This window comes from Strix uralensis, chromosome 3 (genome assembly GCF_047716275.1).
Source record: "Strix uralensis isolate ZFMK-TIS-50842 chromosome 3, bStrUra1, whole genome shotgun sequence".
Taxonomy (NCBI): domain Eukaryota; kingdom Metazoa; phylum Chordata; class Aves; order Strigiformes; family Strigidae; genus Strix; species Strix uralensis.
Window position 1 is genome coordinate 892,470 of NC_133974.1, and position 24,272 is coordinate 916,741.

General features: G+C 57.1%; 2 protein-coding genes across 4 annotated transcripts in view; one reads left to right on the forward strand and one right to left on the reverse strand.

Moving 5' to 3' along the window:
• Window positions 1-9,145: 9,145 nt before the first annotated feature.
• LOC141940407 (uncharacterized) overlaps window positions 9,146-24,272 on the reverse strand; it is a 208,476-nt gene continuing 193,349 nt past the window's right edge. The window contains exons 1-3 of one of the 3 annotated variants that reach the window (XM_074861232.1): window positions 11,510-14,471; window positions 10,105-10,640; window positions 9,146-9,972 (exon numbers count right to left, since the gene is read on the reverse strand). In XM_074861232.1, coding sequence (XP_074717333.1) covers window positions 9,246-9,972; window positions 10,105-10,640; window positions 11,510-11,566 — 1,320 coding nt within the window. In that variant the 5' untranslated portion in view covers window positions 11,567-14,471 and the 3' untranslated portion in view covers window positions 9,146-9,245. Of the gene's footprint in view, window positions 9,973-10,104; window positions 10,641-10,803; window positions 11,230-11,509; window positions 14,472-24,272 lie in introns of those variants that run through there. The other 2 variants (XM_074861230.1, XM_074861231.1) reach the window with 2 other exon arrangements.
• Window positions 14,845-24,272, forward strand: part of RAB10 (RAB10, member RAS oncogene family) — a 51,468-nt gene continuing 42,040 nt past the window's right edge. The window contains exon 1 of the mRNA XM_074861209.1: window positions 14,845-15,367. Within this exon, the coding sequence (XP_074717310.1) occupies window positions 15,241-15,367 (127 nt within the window). The 5' untranslated portion in view covers window positions 14,845-15,240. The remainder of the gene's footprint in view (window positions 15,368-24,272) is intronic.

Sequence of the window (24,272 nt, forward strand, 5' to 3'; positions counted from 1 at the left end):
ATGAGGTGGGATGCAGGACCGGGGTGCAGGATGCAGGATTTGTATGGAGGATGCTGAGAAATTCTGTGGGACGCGGGATCGGGATGTGAAATGGAGGGTACAGGGCACACGTGTACCCAAACAGGATATGGGTGCAGGACGGGGATGTGGGGTGCAGGATAGGGATGTGGGGTGCAGGATGGGGTCGTGGGGTGAAGGATGGGGATATGGAGTGCAGGACTGGGATCTAGGGTGCAGGACTGGGATGTAGGGTGCAGGATGGGGTCGCGGGGTGCAGGACAGGGTCATGGGGCGGTGTGTCCCTTGTCCCCCCGCCAGCCCCAGCACCGCTGGCACATCCCGGCCTGCACCAGCCTGCGGCCCAGCCCGACTCAGCCCGGAGTCACCCCGGCACCCCACGGGGACCCACCCTGGCACCCCACGGGGACCCAGCGGGGCTTGGGTGGGAGATTAAACTGAGATTAATCGAGTCTCAGCAGCTGCCCGCTCCCCGGAACCAGAGATTATCCCATAATTAATTAATTGGGGTATTTGCTGCCACAGGCAGAACTGCGTGGTGCAACCCAAGTCCTCTTGGGGGGGGGGGGGGGGGGGGGGCGGGTCGCCTCTCCCCAGAGAGGTTACAATGGAGGGGATGGTGGAGGCGGGGTGGGAGGGGGATGCAGCAGGGATGGGGGGAGATGGAGGGGGGATGCAAGGGGAGGGTGGAGAAGATGATGGGGAGGGCAGAGGGGGATGGAGGAAAGATGGGGAGGGGATGGAGGGGGAGGGAAGCTTCCGTGGAGGGCACGAGGGAGGGGGGGTGGAAGGGGGGATGCAGCAGCCAGGGAGGGAGGGAGGGAGGGAGAGATGGAGGGGGGGGGTGGAGGGGTGGAAGGGGGATGGGAGGGACAATGCAGGGTGGGATGGAGGCCGCGGTGGAGATGGGATGGAGGTGATGGGGAGGGTGGAGGGGAATGGAGGGGGCAACAGAGGGGGTGCAGGGGGTGGAGAAGGGAGGGAGGGGGCGATGGGGAGCTGGAGGAAGGATGGGGGGGTGATGGTGAGATGGAGGAGGGAGGGAGGGGGCGGTGGGGAGATGGAGGGGACGATGGGGGGATGGAGGAGGGATAAAGGGGGTGGAGGAGGGAGGGAGGGGGAGATGGAGGGGGTAGAGAATGGAAGGAGGGATGATGGGGGGAGATGGAAGGACAGGGCACTGCCGGCAGGGGTTTGCCCCACACCAGGCCGCAGAGCAGGGCCGTGCCTCACGCGTGTGTCTGGGGGGGTCCCACTTCTCTCCCCGGAGCAGCCGTGCCCCCGGCCCCACGCCCCCCCTCGCCTCGGCCTCCAGCACCGCCCGGCACTGCCCCATGGGTGGGGGTCAGCCCCTCTTGGGGCCAGCACAGGCCTGATGGTCCCGTCCCTGCTGCAGCCCCCCTGTGTCACAGGGCAGGGCCCCCGGTGCTGCCCAGCTCTGCCTGTGGCACTGGGCCGGTGTCCCCGGTGTCCCCAAGGGTTCCAGGGCTCCCCTCTGCAGGACCCGGCTGCAGTGGCATGGAGGGACAGGGTGACATGTCAGGAGGGGTGCCAAGCAGGGAGGGGGTGACGGGTAGGGACAGTGTGACGTGTTAGGATGGGGTGACCTGTAGGGACGCCGTGATACAGGGGTGTGGTGACATGCAGGCCAGGGTGACATGGAGGGACACGGTGACATGGAGGGACATGGTGACATGGAGGGACATGGTGACATGCAGGGCAGAGTGACATGTAGGAATACGGTGACATGAAGGTCAGGGTGACATGGAGGGCAGGGTGACATGGAGGACATGGTGACATGGAAGGCAGGGTGACATGTAGGGACATGGTGACACGCAGGGACATGGTGACATGCAGGGACATGGTAACATGCAGTGCAGGGTGATGTGGAGGGGGATGGTGACATGGAGGACACGGTGACACGCAGGACGGAGTGACATGTAGGTCAGGGTGACACACAGGACACGGTGCCACGCAGGGCAGGGTGACATGTAGGGCCGGTCCCTCGCCCGCAGGTGTCAGCATCGGGCCAGGGCGTTGCTGCTGCTGGCCTGTGGCCTCTGGCCTGGCCTCGGGGCTGATGACCCTTAGTGGGGGCAGGGGGGGACGATGGGGGACGGGGGGGACGGGGACGGGGGACACGACAGTGGACTGTCCTGTTGCCCCCCTTGGGCCATTCCCGGGGTGCGCGGGGCCACCCACCCCACCACAGCGGGGGAGAGCCCTGAGCCCCCCACTGCCCCCCAGCCCCAGGGGACCCCCATCGCCGGCTTTAGCCCATCCATGGGGGGGGGTGTTGGGGGATCCCGGGGTGGCCCTGGCTGGGAGGGGGGGTCCCAGGGGTGTCGGACAGGGCATGTGGGTGGCTGAGTGCCTGTGGGGGGGGTATCACCAGGCCCTGAGACACAGGGTGGGGTGCAGGGGGAGTCCCGGGGCGGAGGAGGACACGCGGTGACTCACGGCCCCGCTGGCCCCCCCCGGTGTGTCCCTGTGTGGGGTGAGGGGGGCAAAACTTGCTTCCAGCCAGACCCCAGGGTCTGGGGGTCTCTCTGGGCCCCCCCCAGGGATGCTGCCCCCCCGCCCCCTTCGCTGCGGAGTACCGCACCAACACCAGTGCCATGGCCGAGGTGGGGGTGAGCCCCCCCGGGTGACACTGGCAGGGGACACAGCCCGGGTGTCACTTGGGGCCTGGCTGTGGGCTTGGGTTGGCCCCAAAACGCTGCTGCTGCTGCAGCGGGTCTGGGGACATCCCCGGTTCCCACAACCTCGGCTTTCCTGTACCTCCCTGTGTCCCCCCAGGGACACCCCAGCCATCCCTGGGACACCACAGTCACCCCTGGGACACCGCAGTCACCCCCTGGACACCACAGCCATCCCTGAGACATCACAGTCCCCCCCCCAGACACCCCAGCCATCCTTGGGACACTGTGGCCACCCCTGAGACACCATTGCCAGACCTGGGTCACCACAGTCACCCCTGGGCCACCAAGGCTGTTCCTAGAAGACAACACAATCACCTCTAGGACACTGCAGCCACCCCTGGGACACCGTGGTCACCCCAGGGACACTGGGAGCCACCCCCAGGACACTGTGGCTGACTGTGGGATGCAATGGCCAACCCTGGGACACCATGGTCACCCCAGGGACATTGGAGCCACCCCTGGGACACCGTGGATGACCCTGGGACGCAATGGCCATCTCTGGGACACCACAGCCATTGTTGGGACACCCTGGCACCCCTTGGCCACCTCCCCCTGCCCTGTCCTGACCGCCAGTGGTCCCTGGACCCTGGGGTGCTGAGCAGAGGGGTGCTGGGGGGCAGCTTCCCACCCCGCTGCCTCCTGGGTCCCCCCCCCAGCCTGCCCATGGCAGGTCCCCAGTGTTGCCATGGGGCAAGGTCGGGGGCTCCCCACGTGGCCTGAGGCAGGGACCCTGTGCTAGGGGGGCCATGGTGGCAGTTGACATGGAATGGGATGGGATGGGATGGGATGGGATGGGATGGGATGGGATGGGATGGGATGGGATGGGAAGAGATGGGATGGGATGGGATGGGATGGGGATGGGATGGGATGGGATGGATGGGATGGATCGGATGGGGATGGGGATGGGGCTACAGCCCCACGAGCCCCCCAAACTCCTGTGGAAACACAGCCAAGCTCCAGGATGATGCTCCATGCTGGAAAAAAATGCTGGAAAACACCAAACGAGCCAATTTCCAGCTCTTGCAGGTGGCCAGGGGGAGCCAGGGGGGGCTGTGGCCCCATGTTCCCCCCCAGCAGCGGACACCCGGTACCCTCATCCTGGGGCAGCCCCCCCAGGGTGAGGCATCTCCTGGGGCTGAGGGGTCTGGGGCTGCCCCGGCTTGGCAAAGGCATGGGCTGGAGTCATTAAAGAATTAATGAGGAGCGGGAGGGAGGCCCTGCCAAGCCGGGCAGGCTTCTGGCAGCGGCCCCAGCCACATCACACCAGTGTCACTGGCAGTGCTTGCACCGGCGGTGACTGTCACCCGCGGGACCCTGTGCTCCCCCTCCCCTCAGCACCGTGGTCCCTCCTCCCCAAACTTTTGCCTGAGGTTGTCTCAAAGCTGCTCCAGTCACAGCCTCAGCTCGGGGCCAGGGTGCAGAACAGGGCCAATGGCACTTGGCCTCCACCTCAGAATCATTCAGGTTGGAAAAGCCCCTCGGGATCATCGAGTCCAACCCTCAGCCCGACTCTACAAAGTTCTCCCCTACACCACATCCCCCAACAGCTCATCCAAACGACCCTTAAACACACCCAGGGATGGGGACTCCACCCCCTCCCTGGGCAGCCTATTCCACTCTCTGACCACTCTTGCTGGGAAAGTTTTTCTCCTCATGTCCAGTCTGAACCTCCCCTGTTGCAGTTTAAAGCCGTTCCCTCTTGTTCTGTCACTAATTCCCTGGGAGAAGAGACCAGCACCAACCTCTCTACAATGTCCTTTCAGGGAGCTGTAGAGAGTGATGAGGTCTCCCCTCAGCCTTCTCCTCCTCACACTAAACACTCAAACCTCCTCACGTTCAGCTCCTCATCATCCTCATGGTCCCCTGTTCCCAGGTCCCAGTGCTGCTCAGCGCACTCCCAGGTCACTTAAATCCTCCGATCCGCCACTGCCACCAGAAAAATGGTGCTGGGGCTCAACGTGAATCCTCCGGGCAGAGCCCTGCCATGGCCGGTGGGGTCCCAGGAGGCACCACTGTCCCCAGGGGAGACACACCTCAGCCCTCTGGGCTGCTGCTGTGGGGACACGGAGAAGCGCACAGGTTGGGGACAGGGACACGGGCTGGGAGCAGGGACAACGGTCTGGCAGCACTGAGTTGATATTCCTGAGGCTTTTTCTTGAGGTTTGACTAACGTGTTGGTGTTGGCTGGAGCAGCCCTGGAGAAAAACCTGTTCTCAAGCCTGTCCTTCCTGATGGGGAGAGGATGCATCCCCCGTGGTGTTGTCCCCAGCTCGGGCAGCAGCTGAGAGACCAGATCCTCCTGCCTGTCCCCCACCAATGGCTCTTCTCTTGACTTCTATGGGGGGGAAGGCACCCTGGGGGGCCGCCAGGCATTTGGCTGCTTCCCCCCCCAGCCCAGCTCACCAGCATTCCCCGAGATCCACGGGATTTCTCTCCCCATCTCCCTCCTCCGTGGCAGTTGGGCTGTGTCCCCGTGTCACTTGTGAAGAGCAGAGTCTCTCCCGCTGCTCCTCCCTTCCCGGTGATGCCAGGGGGTTCCTGAGAAGCCATCCGGCCCAAATCCTGGCGTGAGCTGCCTCCCAGTGTCCCCAGCTGAGCTGGCAGGAGCTCGGTCCTTTGCCCATTGCTTGAACCACACAACATTTGCCTGGGCTGTTCCCCTCAGGACCCAGAGCTGCTCCGGCCACTCAGCATAGCCTCTCCAAGAGTAAAGGCCACCCCAGCACATCTCAGCACAGGACACCTTTCCGTTTCTCTCTGATTTGAGATGTGTCCTTGTCCTGATTGGAGTGAGCAGCGGGGGGGTTTGGTAGCAGGGGACGGGGCTACAGCAGTGACCCCCTGTGAGAAGCTTCTCGAAGCTCCCCCGGCTGCGGGAGGGACTCGCGGGGGAGTTGGTTTGTGGAGGAAGGTCTCCTGCGAGAGGGGGACCATGCTGGAGCAGGGCAGGAATGCCAGACCTTCCCCCCTCCCCGAGGACCCACCGCACCCGCCATCCCCTGGCCCCTGCGCCGCTGGGGGGGAGGAGGTGGAGATTTGGGGAGCAAAGCTGAGCCTGGGAAGAAGGGAGGGGTGGGGGGAGGTGTTCTCAGGATGTGGTAATGCTGCTCACGGCCCTACTCTGACTGTTACACACCGTTGTTGTTAGTGTCTGTATTAAATTTATGTTTTTCTCCTTCCCCTAACGAGTCTGTCTTTTGCCTGTGCCTTAAAGGATGAGATCAGCCCTCTCTGTCCTTATCTCAAAATCCTGAGCCTTTTTCTTCTCCTTCCCAGCACTGGGGGGGGAAGGGGGGGCGAGCAGCTGCCTGGTGCTTGGTTACCCTCTGAGCTCAAACCACGACACCACCACGCCGCTTCTGCAAAAGATATCTGGGAATGAGCCTCTGGTTTCCGCAAAACCCTCCTGACCCGTGCCACAAATTCCTTGTCTCTCCCCACACCCCCCATCCCCAGCGAGCCGGGTTCCCCGTACGGGGCTTGGAGGAAGAAACGGCTCCTGGTTGTCCCCTGCGGGCAGGATCAGGCCCGTCCCCACCTCCCGGCCACGGCACCGGCAGAAAACGTCAGTGCAAGCAGCAAGTGAGTGCAGGATGGGCTGGGGCAGCCAGGACCAGGGAGAGACAAATTCTGCTGGTGGGGACTGCAGGGAGGTGCCATGAGCACCCCTGGTGCCGACTGGCCGTGGTCTTGGGCTCCAGCCACCCCTTGGGCTGAGATCAGAGATTTTCTGGCTTTTTCAGACCGTGACCTGCGTGTTCACAGAGCAACAGAGACCACCCGGGCACAGCAGAGGAGGGCAGGGAAAGGGGAGCTCCCACAGCCACCCAGGAAGGCAGCAAGGGAATCGCTCTGGTGCAGGATTCACCCCATATCGAAACGGGGGGGAGTTGGCTGGGTAAGCGCAGCTCACACTAAGCCTGGATTTAGGATGGATCAGTTTGCCGGCAGCTGACTCCTCTATAATTAGACGGCAGCGGCGGTACGGGAGCCAGCTCGGGGCGCAGAGCTCCCCCATGTTCCCATCCACAGGCATGTCGTTAAAGGAAACTGCCCATTTTCCAAATGAGCCCCAGACGCTTAAAACAGGTGGGTGAGCAGCGAGCAGCTTCTCCTGATGAATGGACTAAATGCTGCTGCAAAGTGCTGCCTCTCCTGCGGCTGCCCTCTGGGAGAAGACTCTCTCTTGTGGCTCCAGAGGATGAATCCCGTTGGGATGCGGGGCTGGATGGTTTATTTTGTGCCGTTTTGCCAATCACCGGCCACGCTAACAGGGGGCTGGAAGGAGCTGCGGCCCTGCCCGGCTCATGGGGCTTGCAGGCTTGGAGCCACACGTGCCCGATGCCACTTGTCTGCAGCTCCTGAGCTGCGTCCCAGCTCTGCCCCGACTCCTGCGTCACCTGGGGAAACTCCGTGGCCGGTTCCTCTTCCCATCTCTGCCGTCATCCCACAGGAGCTGGGAGAGGGGGGGAGCAGGGACGGCTGGCAACCATGTGGGAGGCTCCAGGCTTTTATCTTGGATCCGGGTTTTTGACAGATGTGGTGTGAGCAATGTTTGTAAGGCAACTAGACCAGCATCGTTGCTCAAAGATTAAAGGATTTAATAATCTGCTGGCAAGATGTAATTGAAAGAGGCAGAGTTCTGGTTGCACGGTGCTCAACAAAAGCACTGGGGCGTTCCCACGCTTCCCCCGAGATCCCTCCAAACCCTCCTGTAAACGGGATAAATGCCCAGTGCGTGCAGGGCAGGCCCTTTTCCACCCAGATCCAGGGACCAACGCTTCATCTTCCTTTGTAGGTAACTACTCATTAATCGTTAATGTGCTTCCAGGCAGCCCTGCAATCAGTCACCCCAAGCTGCTCCACCAAGAATCAGGAATCGGAGGCGGCACTGCCTCTGCAGCGAGTCCCCCGGGGAGAAGCGGTGCTGCCGCTCACCGCTTCTCAGTCCCTTGTTCTAATCGTTGCTCTGCTCCCTGGTGAAAAAACTTAGAAAACAAGGCGGTGACTGGCTCTGCAAAGCACTGACGACAACAATGCCGAGCTTCTTCCCCGCTCGCCGCCAGCCTGGGATCATGACCCAGCATAAGCAAGTGATGCTACGGCCGGAGGGCAGAAATTTTTGGCAGCAGACAGAAGGGCTGAACCTCTCGGAGGGGGGTGCTTCTCCTGCGTGGGGGGCAGAGCCATGGCAAGACTGGTCTTCTTAAGCATTAAACCTGGGGAAGGAGCCTCTGCGAGAGCACAGCCGAGGCAGCGGCGAGGGCAGAGCCCCACTGAGCCGCCCACGCTGGCGCTGCCTCGCCAGAATCCGAGCCAGGGTGACTGGGCAGAAATAAGAGACGTGCCCGGCACAGCGAGCCCTCTGCCAAAGGCTCTGCGGGACCTTTGCGTCCTCCCTGCCACCTGGAAGTGCTGACCAGGTCCCTCTACTCTCACAGAATCCCAGAATCATCTGGGTTGGAAAAGCCCTTGAAGCTCCTCCAGTCCAACCCTGAACCTCACCCTGACCGTTCCCAACTCCACCAGATCCCTCAGCGCTGGGTCAACCCGACTCTTCAACCCCTCCAGGGATGGGGACTCCCCCCCTGCCCTGGGCAGCCCATTCCATTCAGTGGGCACCTGGGCAACTCCTGGAATGGGAAAAGTAAGATAAGGGGGAGCTCGAAGAAAGAGACACAGAGACCCTATTGTAGGAGGATGATTCTGCTGATTTAGGAAGGAGGCACCTGCACTTTACTTCACAGCGCTCGCTCTGGACAGAGGGTCAGCTGGCGACCAGCGTGAAGAAGACTGCTTACTTCTTCCCTCGACCAGCAAAGACCCTCACCCTATTTTCACTACACGTGCTGGGACTGCGTAAATGAATTCCGGGAACTCCTTATCATAAGACACCCCTTTCTAGGAAATCTAATGAATATCTACAATGCGTGTGTCTGTAAAGCGATGTCCCTTACTCCTTCTTGGGAGCCCGTATGGTGGAGAATCCCCAGGGCCACCCCAGCGCTGCTGATAAAGAATATCTGCTTGACAGGGAAGAACTTGACTGTTGAGTGAATTTCTTTGTTTCAGGTGAAAAGAGCCAATGAGCTGAGCTGTCCAGTCACCCTGTTACTGCAGTTGGTGCCCCGCAGCCCCCGGGCTCTGGAGGGGGGCAGGAGGCAGGAGGCAGGGTGCAGGCAGGCACAGTCCCTGCCTGCTCTGGCAGGAGCAGCTCTGGGCCAAGCAAACGTCCCCGTCGTGGTGCTTACGGACGCGGGGCCGGACAGAGGGGACAAAGCCCGGGGGAGCTGGGAGCCAGGACCTGGGGGAGACCCGGCGGAGCCGCCGGGGGGGTCAGCAAGGGACCCAAAGGGGAGGTTTGGCAAAGGGACGGGGGAGAAGGCGCATCAAGGGCTGGGTGAAGAACCACGGCACCAGGGATGGAGACAAGATACTTTAATTTTTTTACATTTCAGGTGGAGTCACCACAGGGACTTTCCCAGCCCTCACCCCCATCTGCTGTCTCCGGGCTGCCCGCTGGAATCAGCATTGGTGTTGCCTCGGGGGCTTGCGGAAGCGCCTGCGGCAGGACTGGCAGCGCCGTTGCCACCAGGCCTTGGTACCCCTGCAGAGCTGGGCACAGCCCTCCCACGCCCGGCCACGCGTCCTGCCCGCGGGCACCCGCTGCTGGGGACTGGGCTCCGCTGGGCTGCTCCTGCCCGGAGCCGCCGCGATGGTGCTGCCCAGGCTCACGGGGCTGCTGCTGCCCGACTTCACGGGGCTGCTCCTGTCCATCTCCAAGGACTCCACGTTCGGAATCCTTGTCTCCTTGTCCCCATCCTCAGCCCTGTCGGTGTCCATGTGCGGCACCGGCAGCTCCGCTCCATTGCTCCGCAGCCATATTTCGATCACCAGCGTCCGCAGGCGGGCGTGGGGACTGCCGGGGGCCGGCTCCACATCCCTGGGTGTCTGCGCCTTGTCCCCCTCATCCCCAGGGACCTGCTCTTGCCTGGTCCCTGCTGACTGTTCCAGTGGGGGGTCCTGGCCCAGGGCTGCTCCCAGGCTCTCCACCAGCCCCTCATCTTCCTCCGGGGACTGGGCGGGTCCTGAGCGCTTTTGCGCCGCCAGCTCCGCCATGGCACCGGGGCAGGGCTCCGGGAAGGAGCAGAGGGTGTCCACGGAACTGGAGCTGCTCGTCGAGAGGGAGCTCAGGGACGATATCCGGGGTAGTGGGCACAGGCGCTCCATGCTCGGTGCCTTCGCGCTGTCACTGCAGAGGAGGAGAGGGAGGTGAACCTGCTGCACCCCGGCCCCTCCGGCAGGACGGGCAGGGCTGCCCGGCGTGGGCAGGGCACGGGCTGAGGGTCTGGGGCAGGATCTGGGGGTCTCCCCCAGCACTCACCATGTCTCCAGGCTTGGTGCGGGCTCCTTCCTTCCTCTGTGCTTCGGTAGAGAAGCCTCCGAGGAAGCCAACAGAGCGAGCTCAGGCCTGCCATGAGGTTTGCAGGGTGCTTGGGGCCAGGTCGAAAAAACCAACTGTCTGCACGGATACCCCGTGCCGTGCCCTGCTGCACCATGTTCGGCCGTGTCATGCCATGCCATGGGTTCCCACGCCGTGCCATGCCATTCCATGCCATGCTGTGTTGTAGCCTCCCATGACATTCTGTGGCATGTCATGCTCTGCCATACTATGCCATCATGCTTTGCCGTGCCATGCAGTGTTGCACCATGATGCTGTCCCACGCCGTGCCACACCATGCTGTGTTGCACCATGATGCCGTCCCACGCCGTGCCGTGTGCTGTGCAGTTGGGCCATGCCGTGCCACACGGTGCCATGCCATGCCATTTCCAGTCTGCTTGGTGCCAGGGCCGCTCACTCCTCAGGTTCTCCAGCTCAGCTTCCACTGTCATCCATCGTTTTGTCTCCTGCCTCTTCCTCTGCAGGACCACAAGAGCTGGGTGAGACGGGAGCACCTCCCAGGCCCACAGCACAGCCCCCCCACAGCACCCCACACCACCCTACACCACCCCACAGCACAGCCCCCCACCCCACCCCACGCCATCCCACCCCCCGGCGCAGCGCGGTGCACCCGTCACCTACCCATAACCAGTAGGCCGCCAACATGGCGCCAACCAGGAGGAACAGCAGGATGAGCATCACTAGCGGCAGCATCTCGGCCGAGGTGGGCCCGTTGCCACACGCCATGATTGTGGGCCCAGTGCGGCTGCGGCCTTTTATTTTGGGGCAGGTGGGCGGAGCCCCTTTGTGACCTCACGGGGTGGCTGAAGCCCCCTTTGTGACATCACGTGCTGGGGAGAGCCCCCTTTGTGACACCCAGCAGCCACTCCTGCCATGTCCTTCCCCCTGCGAGGAGGGGCTGGGGTGTCCCCCTCAAAATCACAGTATCCCAGAATCATCTCAGTTGGAAAAGCCCTTGAAGCTCCTCCAGTCCAACCCTGAACCTCACCCTGACCGTTCCCAACTCCACCAGATCCCTCAGCACTGGGTCAACCCGACTCTTCAACCCCTCCAGGGATGGGGACTCCCCCCCTGCCCTGGGCAGCCCATTCCAACGCCCAACAGCCCCTTCTGCAAAGAAATCCTTCCTAAGAGCCAGTCTGACCCTGCCCTGGCGCAGCTTGAGGCCATTCCCTCTTGTCCTGGCGCTGGTTCCTTGGCTCAAGAGACTCATCCCCCCTCTCTGCACCCTCCTTTCAGGTAGCTGTAGAGGGCCATGAGGTCTCCCCTCAGCCTCCTCTTCTCCAGACTAAACCCCCCCAGTTCCCTCAGCCGCTCCCCATCAGACCTGTGCTCCAGACCCTGCACCAGCTCCGTTGCCCTTCTCTGGACACGCTCGAGTCATTCAATGGCCTTTTTGGAGTGAGGGGCCCAAAACTGAACCCACTCATCGAGGGGCGGCCTCTTGAGGGAGTGAACAGAAAATGGGGGAGACGATCGCCGTTTCAGGGACATGGAGCTGCCTTTCTTGTTCCTCTTATTTTCTGGCTGTCCATTGTGGCCCTGCCTGGAGGCAGAGATGTGGGATGCGATGTGGTGAAAGCCCGGCCCCACCAGCAGCAGTGGCAGGAGCTGCTCCAACCACCAGCCCGTCCTGCTGCTGGCAAAATGGCCTTTTCGGAAGCTGCTCGGGCCGGCCGTGTGGATCAGCTGGAGGCAGGAGGGCTCGTAAGACCTAATGCCACATATGCAAGTATCTGCAAAAGAGAAAAGCAGCGCGGGGGAGCCCCCCTTGCATCGCTTTTACTTCCCCTCCTCAGGAATTCATCTTTCTGACAAAGCTTATTTCTTACATTGGGTTCTCCAGGGGCATCTCAAAAGATTTACCCAGCTCCCGGGTATAGTTTGGTATCTAACTGAGTTCCCCTGCCTCGATGACAACAGCAAAATTAAAGAGGCAGCTTGATGCCTACAGGCGGGGGGGTGGCTGGAGTTCAGAGCTCCTGGTCTGGCCCCGGGTACTTGCAGCACGGACCACGCTCAGAGGATCGGTGTTGTATGGCAGCAGGAGGAGGAACTTCAACCCCTTTTCTGTTCCTCCTCAGACAACGCCCTGAGCACCTGGGGCTGCTCCCGCCGGCACCCTTGGGCCTCTTGTCCTCACACAAATCTTGGGTTCCAGCCGTTCCTGAAGTGGGGGGAGCTGGAGGTAACCGAGGGTCTGCGCTGGAGGGTTCCAGGGAGATCACCCCTCCAGGCGAGGAACCAGAAACGGTGGGGCCAAAACCTCCTCAGCTGGCCCGACCTGGGCCTGTGGCCGAGCCACGCAGGCCCTGTCCTTGCCTGGGGGAGGAGCTGGAGAAAACAAAGCTGCTTGTTCGCGGCTGCTGCCTCCTGGGTGACAAAGATCCCTTCCATCCCCGCACATGCCAAGGGCTGGGCCCCGCTTTGTCAGAGGATTGGAGTAACCAGCGCGTTGCTGCTCTCCTCGAGCAAACCTCCCCAAACTTCAGTGCTGTTGCACAACTCAGCGATTCGCTTTTCCCTTCCTCACGGTGAGGCTGGAGGGCGAGTGGTGTTGCAACACGCCCCCCCCCCCCCCCCACTGCTGCTCAGCTGTTTCTGACAGCCGGGAAGAGGCTGCCGGGTCCTGCTGGCTCTGCCGTTCCACCCTGTTCCTCCTGATTTGGTCATGACCCCTCGTCCCATCGGATCAGTGTCCTCCTGAGATCAGGGCAGAGGAGCTTTGGGAGGACGTGGTGGGGAGAGCTGTGAGAACCTTTCACTGGACATCCCCAAAGCTACCAGCGCCGCGGTGATGGTCTCCTGACCAGGACTCAGCAAGCAACCAAAAGCAAGGATGTCCTTGTCGTTGGTGGGGTTTCTCTTGCAGGATCAGTTCCCTCGGGGGGTGACATTTAGCATCAGGGCCAGTCTTAGACATCAGACAGAAAACACTTTATCTTGTTTGCAGTGGGATGTGCGAGATTTCGTATTGCTTCCTCTCTAGGATCCTAAAAGATAAACTTCTTTGAAGTCCATGAAAAAACTTTCTAGGACAAAAGGTTGTTGTAAACAGCGGCGCAAACATCTACTGATGCGCTTGTGCTGATAAACCCTTGGGGGGGTGACTGGAAGCCGCCTGGGTCCCCCGTCAGTAGCTGTGGCGGTGCCTTAGCCGCCGAGCTCGACGTGAATACGGGCGTTTTTCCTTCTTCTCTGCTCAGTTGTAGACAGGAAGCGTTTCATACAGTGCCCTTAAACTGATCTAGCCGAGCGCTAAAAATAAACCTTCTTTGTGAAGCCGCAAACTCCTGCCTCATCTGCTGTGTCAGCTCCTGGAGAGAACCCGCTGTGAGAGCTGAAGGTTTCTTGGGCCAGAGGCTTGTACCCCACGCACGGCGGGGGAAGCGTGTCGGCAAGCGGGAGCCGGCAAGGCTAAGAAATCAAAATACAAAGGGAAAAACACCCCAGCGTCTGTCTTCAGAGACGTGCTAAGCCGCTTTGGGAGGGGCAGGGTGGGAGGGGTACGACTCGTATTAAACCTTTGGAGGTAACTCACCCCGCGAACAGCGGGAAATTACCGTTCGCAGAAGGTTTAATTATGTAAGCGAGCTGCAGCTGGCAGCGTGCTGGATGGCGCCGCGGGACGGCTGGGTTTCGAAGGCGTGCGAGCCACTCGCTTGTTTGCCAAGGGCTGCTCCTCCCCACGTTGGAGCAACGGGGTGTCCGGCAGCCCCCCGTGATGGGGCACTTCCAAGGGGCTTCGGCGGTGACCCTGCAGCTTGGCTCTCACCGCAGGGGGGGTTCGCTCTCCCATCCAAGCAGGAGCTGCGACTAATGCCCTGAGCGCCCAGGTAGCTGCAGGGTCGCAGGAGGGATGTGGGCTCCCCGCGTTGCCCGTGTCCTCGAGTCCCCTGCTTCCAGCCCGTCCACTCGTCTGGTTTTGGCTCCCCATTTCTGGACCGGGGTGTCCCTCTGGGCTCTTGTGCCTCGGTGCTCAGCCCAGCTCTCGGTGGCCGCTGTGGGGCTGTGCCTTCCCCGGGAGGCGCCCAGGCCCTGCGTGACGGCCCGCTGGCTGCAGCCTGGGCCCGCAGGCAGCCCGGTGAGGCTCGGCCGGAGCTGGCGGCTCCCGGGCCTGCAGCGGAGGGTCCCCAAGGTGGGGACACCGCGGAAGGGGCGCCGGGCCCAGGGCCTCTCACGGGGGCGGGGGGGACACATCGGGGCCGGCCGGGTCCCTGTGAGGGCCCGACACCGCCTCCCGCCGCCAGGGGGCGACCTCTTGCCCGCCGCCCCCCCGCCACCGAGGGTCGCGCTCACGCCCCTGCCCCGCCGTGACGTCACCACAGAGGGCGGGGTGGAGGCGAGACTGAAAGGCGAGCCTACCCAATGAGAACAAGCAGGGGAGGCGGGACTTCCGCCGGCGGCCGGCCGGCACGCAGGTGGGAAGGCGGGGCCACGCCCCCTCCCCTCCCAGCCCTTTCAGGCCCCGCCCCCGGCGCGCGGCCGCGGGTGACGTCACCACGGCGGGCCGCGCGCGCCGCCCCGCCCCCTTTCCCGCCCCCCCTTCGCAGCCCTGTTGCCGCGAGCAGTGCGTGCGCTGCGTGCGTGCTGACGTCAGGCGGTGCGCGCTGACGTCAGGCCCTGCGCGCCCCCCACCCCCCCCCACCCCCCCCGTAGGCCTGCGCGGTTACCGAGCGGCGCGCGCAGCCTCGGCAGCGCCTGTGAGGAGCCGCTGCGGTCGCCGCCGCCGTCCGGGGGAACCGGGCCGGGCCGAGCCGAGCCGAGGGGTTATGAGGGCGGGCGCCGCCGCCGCCTCCCCGTGAGGAGCAGCGGGCCCGTGGCGGCGGGGGGAAGCGCGCCAGGCGCCGGGGCCGCCCCGCGACAGGAAGCCATTTTGTGGGCCCCCTCCTCCTCCTCCTCCTCCTCTTTAGCCGCCGCCCTCCAGAGCGGTGCGGCCGGTGCTGCCGGCCGGGGTGGGCGGGCGGACGCGCGGCGGAAGCGCCCGGTAAACGAGGGCGGCGGCGGGGGGGGCGAGCAGGGGGCCGGAGCGGGCGGCGGCGGCCGCCGCGCCTCCCCATGGCGAAGAAAACCTACGACCTGCTCTTCAAGCTGCTCCTCATCGGGGACTCGGGGGTCGGCAAGACCTGCGTGCTCTTCCGCTTCTCCGACGATGCCTTCAACACCACCTTCATCTCCACCATCGGTCAGTGCCTCCCCCCCCGCCCTGCGCCCCGCTCCCCCGGGGGTCCGCACCTTCTCGGCCCGGCCTCCCCCGCCGCCCCGTTCCTGCTGTGGGGGGTTCCTGCAGCCCTCCCGGGGGGGCACGGCCCTGCTCTCTGCCTTGCCTCGCAGCTTTCGGGCATGTTTTCTGCTCTTGTGTCAGGCGAAGGGTCCCCGCGGGTCCCCGGGGACCCCCTGTCCCCACCCTTTCTCCTCTCTGCTCTCGCTGTCGATGTGAAATCCTCGGCGAGCCGGCCTCCCTGGTCACACCCGACACCGGCTTTGCCCCTGCTGCAGGGAGGGATCGTTTGGTTTCTCTCCGCAGTTGAGCGCAGCAGTTTTCTCGGCTGTCGGTGACCCTGAGCGACCCTCTCTTCCCCTCCCTTGGGGGCAGCGTTGGCAGCGTGTCCCCCACCCTCTCCGCCAGCGAACAGCCGGAGCCCACCTGGCTCCTTCCCTCAGCGCCTGATCTCCAGCCCCGTGCACGCAGGAGGGCGGTGGGGTTGCCATCCCTGCGCGGTCTCTTCGCCGCTATTGATGTGGCTTAGCAGAAATGATTCCACTTGTGGGTGGGGTCTGTTTTCTCACCCAACAAAGCTGTCCTTCCCTCGTTTGTGAGCGAGCCGCCGGGCTTCTGGCAAAGCTGATGCGGCGTGAAGCTCCTGACTGAGGTAGTTTCTTTGACATCGTGAAGGAGAGCTGTGTATTTTTGCAGGCTTTCCCCTTTCCGTGTAATCTGTGCCGTGAGACAGGCCGTGTACCTAATGTCCTTTCTCCCTAGGTTTATCAGAGAGTTTTGTTTGTCTTCTCCTGAACACCGTCTTGTTTTGCAGATGAAGAGTTCAGGTCAGCAGCTTCTTACCCTCTTGGTGACCGACTCTGGCAATTTAAGAGAATTCATGCTTCCATTCTGTCTTGCAGTACCTGGCCGTGTAATGTGTGCAGATACCTACCACACATCTGGAAAACAAATCTTTTTTTTTTGGAGGGGTTTGAATTGGATCTGGCTTTTTGTGCTTGACATAAATCCCTTGAATGTTTGGCTGTGCAGCTGTTCACCGAGGGTGGGACAACATGGAGTATCAGTGTAAATCTTAGTGCTAGGTGTAAGGACGCTGCTGTGTACTTCCTCATCGGTGTCGAAACGTCACCCTAAAAATTGCAGCTCAGGCTACAAGATGTAAAAAGACACTCTTAAGCAAGCCTTGGGTCATTGGAAAAGTATATTTGGGGGACAGCTAAGTGTCAAGGCACAGTTGTTGCCTAAAAGCTCTTTGGGCCTCAGGGTTTTGCTTAATTGTTTTGGGGGGAGGTGTGTGTGACAGTCACTTCATCTTGTCTCTTAACATCACGTACCTTGACTGTATTTGTTTTGCTGCTGTGGCCTCAGTGTAATTCTGCGCTGCTTGGCAAATTCTCGCCTGGATCACATGGCGCTTGTTGCTTTCTGAGTTTGCTGGGAAGGTTTATTTCAATTCTCAAAGTTAAAAATAGTCAACGTCTTAGTTAAGAGGTCAGCGGGTATGTGGTGGCTCTTGCTCCAGAGAGCTTGTGCTTTTAGAGATGTATAATAGTTAGTAATTTAGTAATTAGTTCTTGATCGAACTCTGCAATTCTGAGTGTTCAAGCAGAGTATCATCAGGTTTAGTAGCAAGTGTGCATGTGCAGAGTTTGGAAGTGTTTCTGCACAGTCAGAAATTTAGACCAGTAGGTATTTATTGCTGGAGTACATAAACTGTTTGTAGTGCATGTACACTGGAGGGCAAACAAGTTTTATTTCCTAAATTCTGGACTAAACACCCAGGCGTAGCTGTGAATGCTGCTTGATGACTGGTTGGCGTGTCAGAGTGGGTCAGACTTGTGTCTTCACGGTGGAATTCAGCAGGTTTTTGGGGTACAAATAGATTTTTTTTCTGTGTGGTGCTGAATTCCGAGTGCTTTACTGCCCAAAGATGACTTAAATGTGTTGTTTCCTTAGTTCTTCAGTAATTGCTTAAGGAGGAAGCCTGGTGGGACAGTGTCCTGTGCACGCAGTGTCAGTTGAAAGGGAGACTACATTAGCACCTTTTAAAAAGCAGCTGGTCCATGAGGGAAACAATCTTGAACTGGGTTAAAACACCTGTCCGCTTAGTTCTCCACATAATTACAACAAAGTGGATTGAGTGATCTGTCTAAAAACATGTTATCTCCAATTACCACCAGTGACTACAGTTTTTAGACTTTCTCAGGTTTTCCTCTGCTGCAGCAGTGACAGTCCAGGAAAGGTGCTTTGCCCGGTGGTACTTGCTGTGATAAATCCCCCTGCATTAGCTGCACCACTTGGGCTGGTTTTGCAGCCCAAAGAGGAAAGTTTCAGGAAAAACTTCAGGCGGAGTCTTTGACCTGTAGCAACAAGGAAATACTATTTCCAAAGTACTTGTGTACACAGTAGATGACGTTGGAGGTGATTGGCTTATTGGCTGAATCTCTCCTTATGTTTAAAAATGTAATACCCGGTAGCTTGTTAGCTCTGATTCATGCTTTTGTGTTTACACTGAGCTCCACCAAGAGCCTGAGATAGTCGAGTATGTAAAATATACAGCAGTACTGGTGGCTGTGAGCAGGTACTGGTCCAGTCTTTCTAATCTTTATCGGGAAAGATGGGTCTTGGAGAATATTGAAACTAGCCTGTGTATATAAAAGAAGAGTGGGGGGAAGCGTTTTAATTCTATAAAAGCAAAAGCTTGTTTGCATATGTAAGTGAAGGTACAATAATAATGCATTTCCACTTCACACTGGTAACTTAGATTCACTTCCATCTTTACACATTTTAAGGACTGATTAAGCACAGTCTGTAATGGCAGTTTGGATATAATTTACTATATGTGTAATTCGGTATACTCTCTTTAACATTTGACTTTTAATCACTCCAATCTAATATTTCCTGCTAAAAGAGCAGTTAAGCTTTTGGATGTGATGAGGTGCATGTGTGAATGATTTCATTACCCTGTCTAGAGGTGCTATAAATAATCCAGATGGCACTTCTGCAAGAATCCCTAAGTCATTGTAACCTCCCTGGAGAGAGCAGGGGCCTTGTCCTCAAATGCTATGTTGCTGTTTTCGGGTAGAAAGGGAATAAATTGTAGAAGACTTAGTCTATCGCAAACAGTTTTTAATTTTAATAACTCTTCAGTAATGCTCTGGAGCAAAAATCATTTTTATGGTATCTTTTTCTGAGAGATTGTGGAGGTGACTTTTCAGTTGTGCTCTATGGATACTCAACAGTTGGGCCACGTCTGTCGGTGGTAGCTGTTCCTCTGGGCAGTGGTGTTGCTCCCTGGTGCTCCTGAGCACTGAGTACTGGAGGCCTCTCTTAGACTGCTGCCTGGTCTTCCCTTTCCCCAAACGCTACTAATTTTAGTAAATCTGCCACTCATGCTGCCAGCAGATTTTCTGTATTTTCAGTATTAAAAACGTTAGTGTAAGTAGCTTCCAGTCAACGTATACTTGAGATCTTAAATTTTCTTTAGTAATGTTTGTATGGGCACGCAGCCTGGCAAGTTGATGACAGCTTGAAGTGAACCCTCAGCAGATGATGTGTCGGAGCTCTGCGGGCACGCTCTGTGAAGCTGCTCCGGGTCAGCCTTTGCCTGGGCACAGGCAGGTAGAGAGGGCTGCTCTTGCAGGGCTGTGTCTGTCTTGGAATTTGAATGTCAAAACTGAACTCAAGCGTATAATTGCTATTGTCTGACTAAGTAAAAATGCAAATGAAGGTGAGTCACAAAAAAAGGTTTTCCCGTGGAATCTGACTACCTTGAGTAACATGCTCAACAGAACAAAGTGTATGTAATCATGGTGAGATTCCCTCTAAATGCTGCTGGTTTAGGTAAAGCTTTCATGGCTCTGAACCCATCCTGAAGATGCACTTGTGTTCTCTGTTCCTGGTCTTTACTCACATTGACTGCAACTCTACAAACCCAGAGAGAGGGAGAAAAAGCAGTATGATTTTTTTTTTTTTTTGAAGTTTGATCACCCCATATTTTATTCTGAACGCAGCAAGGTCTTGATGCCAAAGCTGTGCTAGGAGTGTGCAAAACTTGTTTTAAATGCAGAGGTACGTGAGAAATACTTTCTGATGAAATCAGTCTTTTCTCATTTTTTTTAAAAATTTCTTATCCCTTTATTAGAAGTGATTTTGAGTTGCTAAGCACTTCCTTTGGAATCATTCCATATTGGTACATTAAAGCAGTGAAACGCTTTTAAAATAAGTCCTCAGATATCAAAAATAGTAAATATAGCAAGTTTCTTCCTATGTCTTGTGAGGATTTGTTTGCCTGTGCTTGTGCTGTATTAATATTGGGAAGGAAGGAGTCCCAGGTAGAGAATGGGGAGAAACTTGGTCAATTGGGGGAAAACAAACTAAGTGGAAATTACATTTTGAATTGTGAAGACGCTTTTTAACCGTATGATGGGTGCAATGAAGTTGGAAAAACAAGTGGTTTCTGGTGCCCAAAAAAAGAGTGTTACTACAGCAGTTGAAAGTACTGGCTTGCTTTTTCCTTATATTCCTTTTTTGTCTCAAATCTATAGTTTGTCGGCTTGTAGGAGCAGCAAACGACTTTGAGTTTTGTGTATGTTGTGCCCAGGCTGTGGATTCAGTCCGTATTTGACTCCTGGCATGGAGCATGTGAATTAGAAAAAAAAACAAACCAACAAACCAGCGCCCCAACAAAAAAAACCCCCACCCCAACTCCTGTGCAGTTGTTTCCATGCTGGAAATCATCAGGCAGCAAGAGATGCAAAAAATGTTTCTACATAGAGGTAATTGATGTGTAAAACTTGCTGTCATGGGAAGTTTTGGAAGGGAAAATATACATGGGTTCAGAATGAAAGTAGAACATTGAAGTGGATCCATCGGTGGCTGTTGGATGTGACGCTTTGCATGCGGCCTCGAGCTTGGGAATCCCCTCAGCTCTTGGTTGCCAGAGGTGGAACGAGTATTTTTTGGCCTGGAGAGCATGGTTCTCCTCACCTCTGTCTGCTGGGACGCCCAGGAGAAGGGTTCCAGAGTGAATTGGGCTTACGGTATGATTGAGGGTGGTTTGGGTTTTGTTAATCTAGCAGCAGTTTTGCTTGTGCATGCCTCGCAGCGCTGATGAGAAGCGTGCGGAGGGCTGTATGGTGAAGAGCTGAGGAACTGAGCTGGCTGGAAACTTTTTTAAACATAGCTATTTTTTTCAACCGAGCTGCATCGGTTCCCTGATCTGGCTTCTTAAGTTACCGTATAAATCTGGCCTGGCAGAGTGCATAGGGCATCTGGGGACATGGAAACACTGGAATAGGTGGCACTTGTGCTGAAAGTTCACTTTTAGGATTGCAGTTCCACGACACAAAGCGCTTGCAGCAGCGCCGGTATCTAGTGTTCCCTCCTTCCTGCCCCCAGTGTGAACCAAACCCTAAACTGGGCTTGCTCCTCTCCCTGCGCTGCTGCTCTCCCTGCCTGGGGGCAAAACCAGTTGATGAAGGGCGAGAAGGCTGCTGAACTCCTTACTTGGGCACATACCTGTGTGGTGGCAGCGCAGGGCACGGAGCCCCGCTGCTCCTTTTTCTGTTTGTCCTTGCACTGCCGTGCTATTTATGTTCAACTGAAACTAATAGGCAGCTGTTCCCTAAATGCGCTGAGTATGATCAGAAGACGTGGAGACAAATGGGAAGGAGCGTGCAGAGGTTGGCAGCTCCAGTTAAGCCAGACCTGTGTCCAGGAGGAGGCTGAACTGGTGCTTCAATAGTAAGTGGCAAAGCTAAAGAGCGGATGAAGTCACTAAGATTTTTTTTTTTTAGGGTAAAGCGTGTTTCGGATTCGGCGTGTGGGCCTGTCATGTCTTGTGATGGGCTGTCCGTATAACCCATGGTCTGCTCTTGAATTTTACAGATGAAGTGCCTGTTGATGTTGGTAGAAAACTTGCTCAGGAACTGCTGAGCAGGGATACAGCCTTCATTTTAAGAAACCAAGGACTATTTTTTAGTGCCTTGTTGAGTGATAAGCACAACTGTGGGGCACGGAGAAGTGATTTCCTCTTGCTTCTTGATTTACCTCTCTCGAAAGAAAATCTGTCACTCCCCTTTTTATCCTGAGAAAGTGCGTAATCGTTTCTACCCTTAAAGTTAATATTGATATTTAATTAGAGAATCAGTTGACAGTCTATTGATAAATACTTCATCAGGGGATAGAAAAAAACCAATCCTGACTTGAAGGGGTTGTTTTTTTAGGTCGTGCTAAGCGGCTGTTGCTGCCCGTAGCCCAGCGGTGCCGCGTCAGGGGGCTTTGCCTTGGCAGGCTGTGCTCACCATGCCTGCTCCTGGCCGCCGGCGGGAGAAGGGTGTGGGCTGCTTCCACCGTTGGGGTGGCAACAGCTTGCCCTTGCGCTTCTCCTTTCTGGAGCTGTGGAAGGGCAGCGTGTTCTTGCTTGTCAGCAGAGGAAGAGCTGGAGAGTCGCCTGGAAGGATGGTGACTGGGAGCGGGCTGCTCCTGCCAGGAAACTTCATCCTGCCTGGGGTTGAGAAATGCCCGGGAAAGATGTTGGATGAGAGCAGGTTGCCTGGATTCTTCTGACAGTGGCAGCCGGCGCCTGTTTTGCTACGTGACCTTCTGATGACATGTGGAGAAGGGTTTCGGCTGGCGCTGATTTTGTGTAACCCTTGTGAGGGAGTAAGGTACCTCAGAAAGGGTTTGTGAAAAACAAGCTTGTCAAATTCCCGGTGCTGTGGGAATTCCCTGTCTGGCCCTGGGGAAACAGGAAAGAGGCCAGAGCTGCTGCTGCTGCAAGTCTTCTTGAATGTTTAGTGTTTCGGTACAACTTAACTGTGTGGGTCTGTCTTTTCTGCGTGGGTTTAACTAGAAGTCTTGTGTGGGTTTAACTAGAAGTCTCTGCATGTTTTTGTTCTTTTCTGTAGCTAAAACAACTCAAGGCTTTCTTTCCCCCCGGGATTGTGACTCTTTTATACTGTGTAACCTGGAGAAATCCCCGTTTGTGCCTTGCATTTCCAAAACCTGACTTAAATCATCCTGAGAGGGGTTTGGTTGCCATTAGGTATGGAATATATACACTGACATCCATACCAGAACAGCTTTTTTCCTCAAGGATGCATTTCAAACTGGTGTTCTTTCATATTCAGACTAACGATTAGCCCAACAGACAGCAGATACGCTGAAGCAGTTGTTGGGTTGGGGGGAGCACTGGAAACAGTCTCTTCCCCATAACATGGGCCTGGTGTAGCTGCTGCTTTGTATACTGGCAGTTCCTTTAGTACTGCAGTCCGATGGGGCTGTGATCAATATCGGCCTCAGCGGGAGGCCGTCTTGGCCTAAGATCTGAGCTTCAGAACCCTTAAAAGACGAAGATGGGTAGGAGTGTGAGAACTTCAGGTGTTCACCCATTTTAGGTCAGGGTACAGTACCTCTTCCTTGTCTGTCCTTTGGTTTATGAGGCTGTCAGAAGGTTTGTTAAAGCTGGGCTTGTCAGGTTGTCTCATCTGTGGCTGATGAGATCAAACCTCTTCCATGGCAGCAGTCACTGAACAGCGTGCACCAGGTCCTGAATAAAAAGTTATTCTGCTCTGAGATAGTTCTGTCTTCCCTTGGTCTCACCAGCATTTCAGTGTTCTAGAGTAAAGGTGATTTTATCTTTTACTTCAGATGTTCAGTTACTAACTTCAGGCATCTGGACATGTGAATTAACGTATTGAGGTCTGACGTACTCATGTGCCAAGTGTCATCTCTCCTGCCCTTCCAACCGTAGGCGTGTTACCTGTTCTTCCTCGCCACCAAATCTCACTGGCAGCTGACTTCCCTGCAGGTAACTAACTTGATTGCACTTCTTAAACTATCTTACTATTGCAGATCCACAGTAAATGTCCAAACTTTGATAATGAAAAGAAGTTGAAAAGGTTGGTAGCAGTATCTAGATGTGTCCAGTTCCTTAGGCAGCAATCTTAATTTTCACACCTTCCAAGGCTTGCTGCAGCCTGTGTCTTATCCTCTTCCCTTCCTTTTCTGAAATGGGATTCCTCTACCATAACTAGCTCATTAATAGCTGAACTGTCAGCAAGGGCTAGCTGTCTAGGCCCCTGCTATAAGTGGGGCAAAGGAAAATAAGGAACTCCATCCATCTGCGCGTGGCAGTACGTACGCGTGCCTCTCCGTCACTTTAGAGGAAGCTTGGATGTGTAGCTTAAATATAGCTGTCTAATGGCTGGTTAAATGCATCCCACCAACGCTTCTGTTTCATTAAGCATCCTGTGAAATGCTTTCATCTCAACGTAACTTTTTGATCTTGCCAGTAAACAACAAAATTTTTATTTTTTTTTTTTAGCTACTCAAGTGTCTGGCAAAAACAAAGATCGCTGCTGGCTGGTTCTTTGGATTTTGTACTTAATGTTGGTATGTCTGGGACAGCACGGACCAGAAATGTGAGTTCTCTGGAAAGTCTGGTGCTTCTCATTGTGACTTCAGCGAGCAGGACTGGTGAACAGAAATGCTGGTTTGCATGGAAGGGGGTTCAGAAACTCCACCTGCCATCTGCTCAGCTGTGGTGGCCATGTGCCATGGGGCATGTGTCCCTGCGTGCTTGAGGCTTTGACCCAGCCAGAGAACCAGGAGGATGCTGCTGCCTGGGTTTGGGTCGCGGGCAGTTCGCTGAGGGCGCTGCTGAGGACAAGAAGCAGTGGACGCAAGTCACAACAGGGAGAACTCAACCAGGGTATTGGGGGAAGAAATTGTGACGAAGGTGGTCTGCGGCTGTAACAGCAGTGCAGAGAGGTGATGGGATTGCTGACCTTCGGGTAATGAAAATAGTTCTAGAAGAGACCCCAGGCAACCTGAGTGGACACGGCCCTGCTGTGGGGTGTTA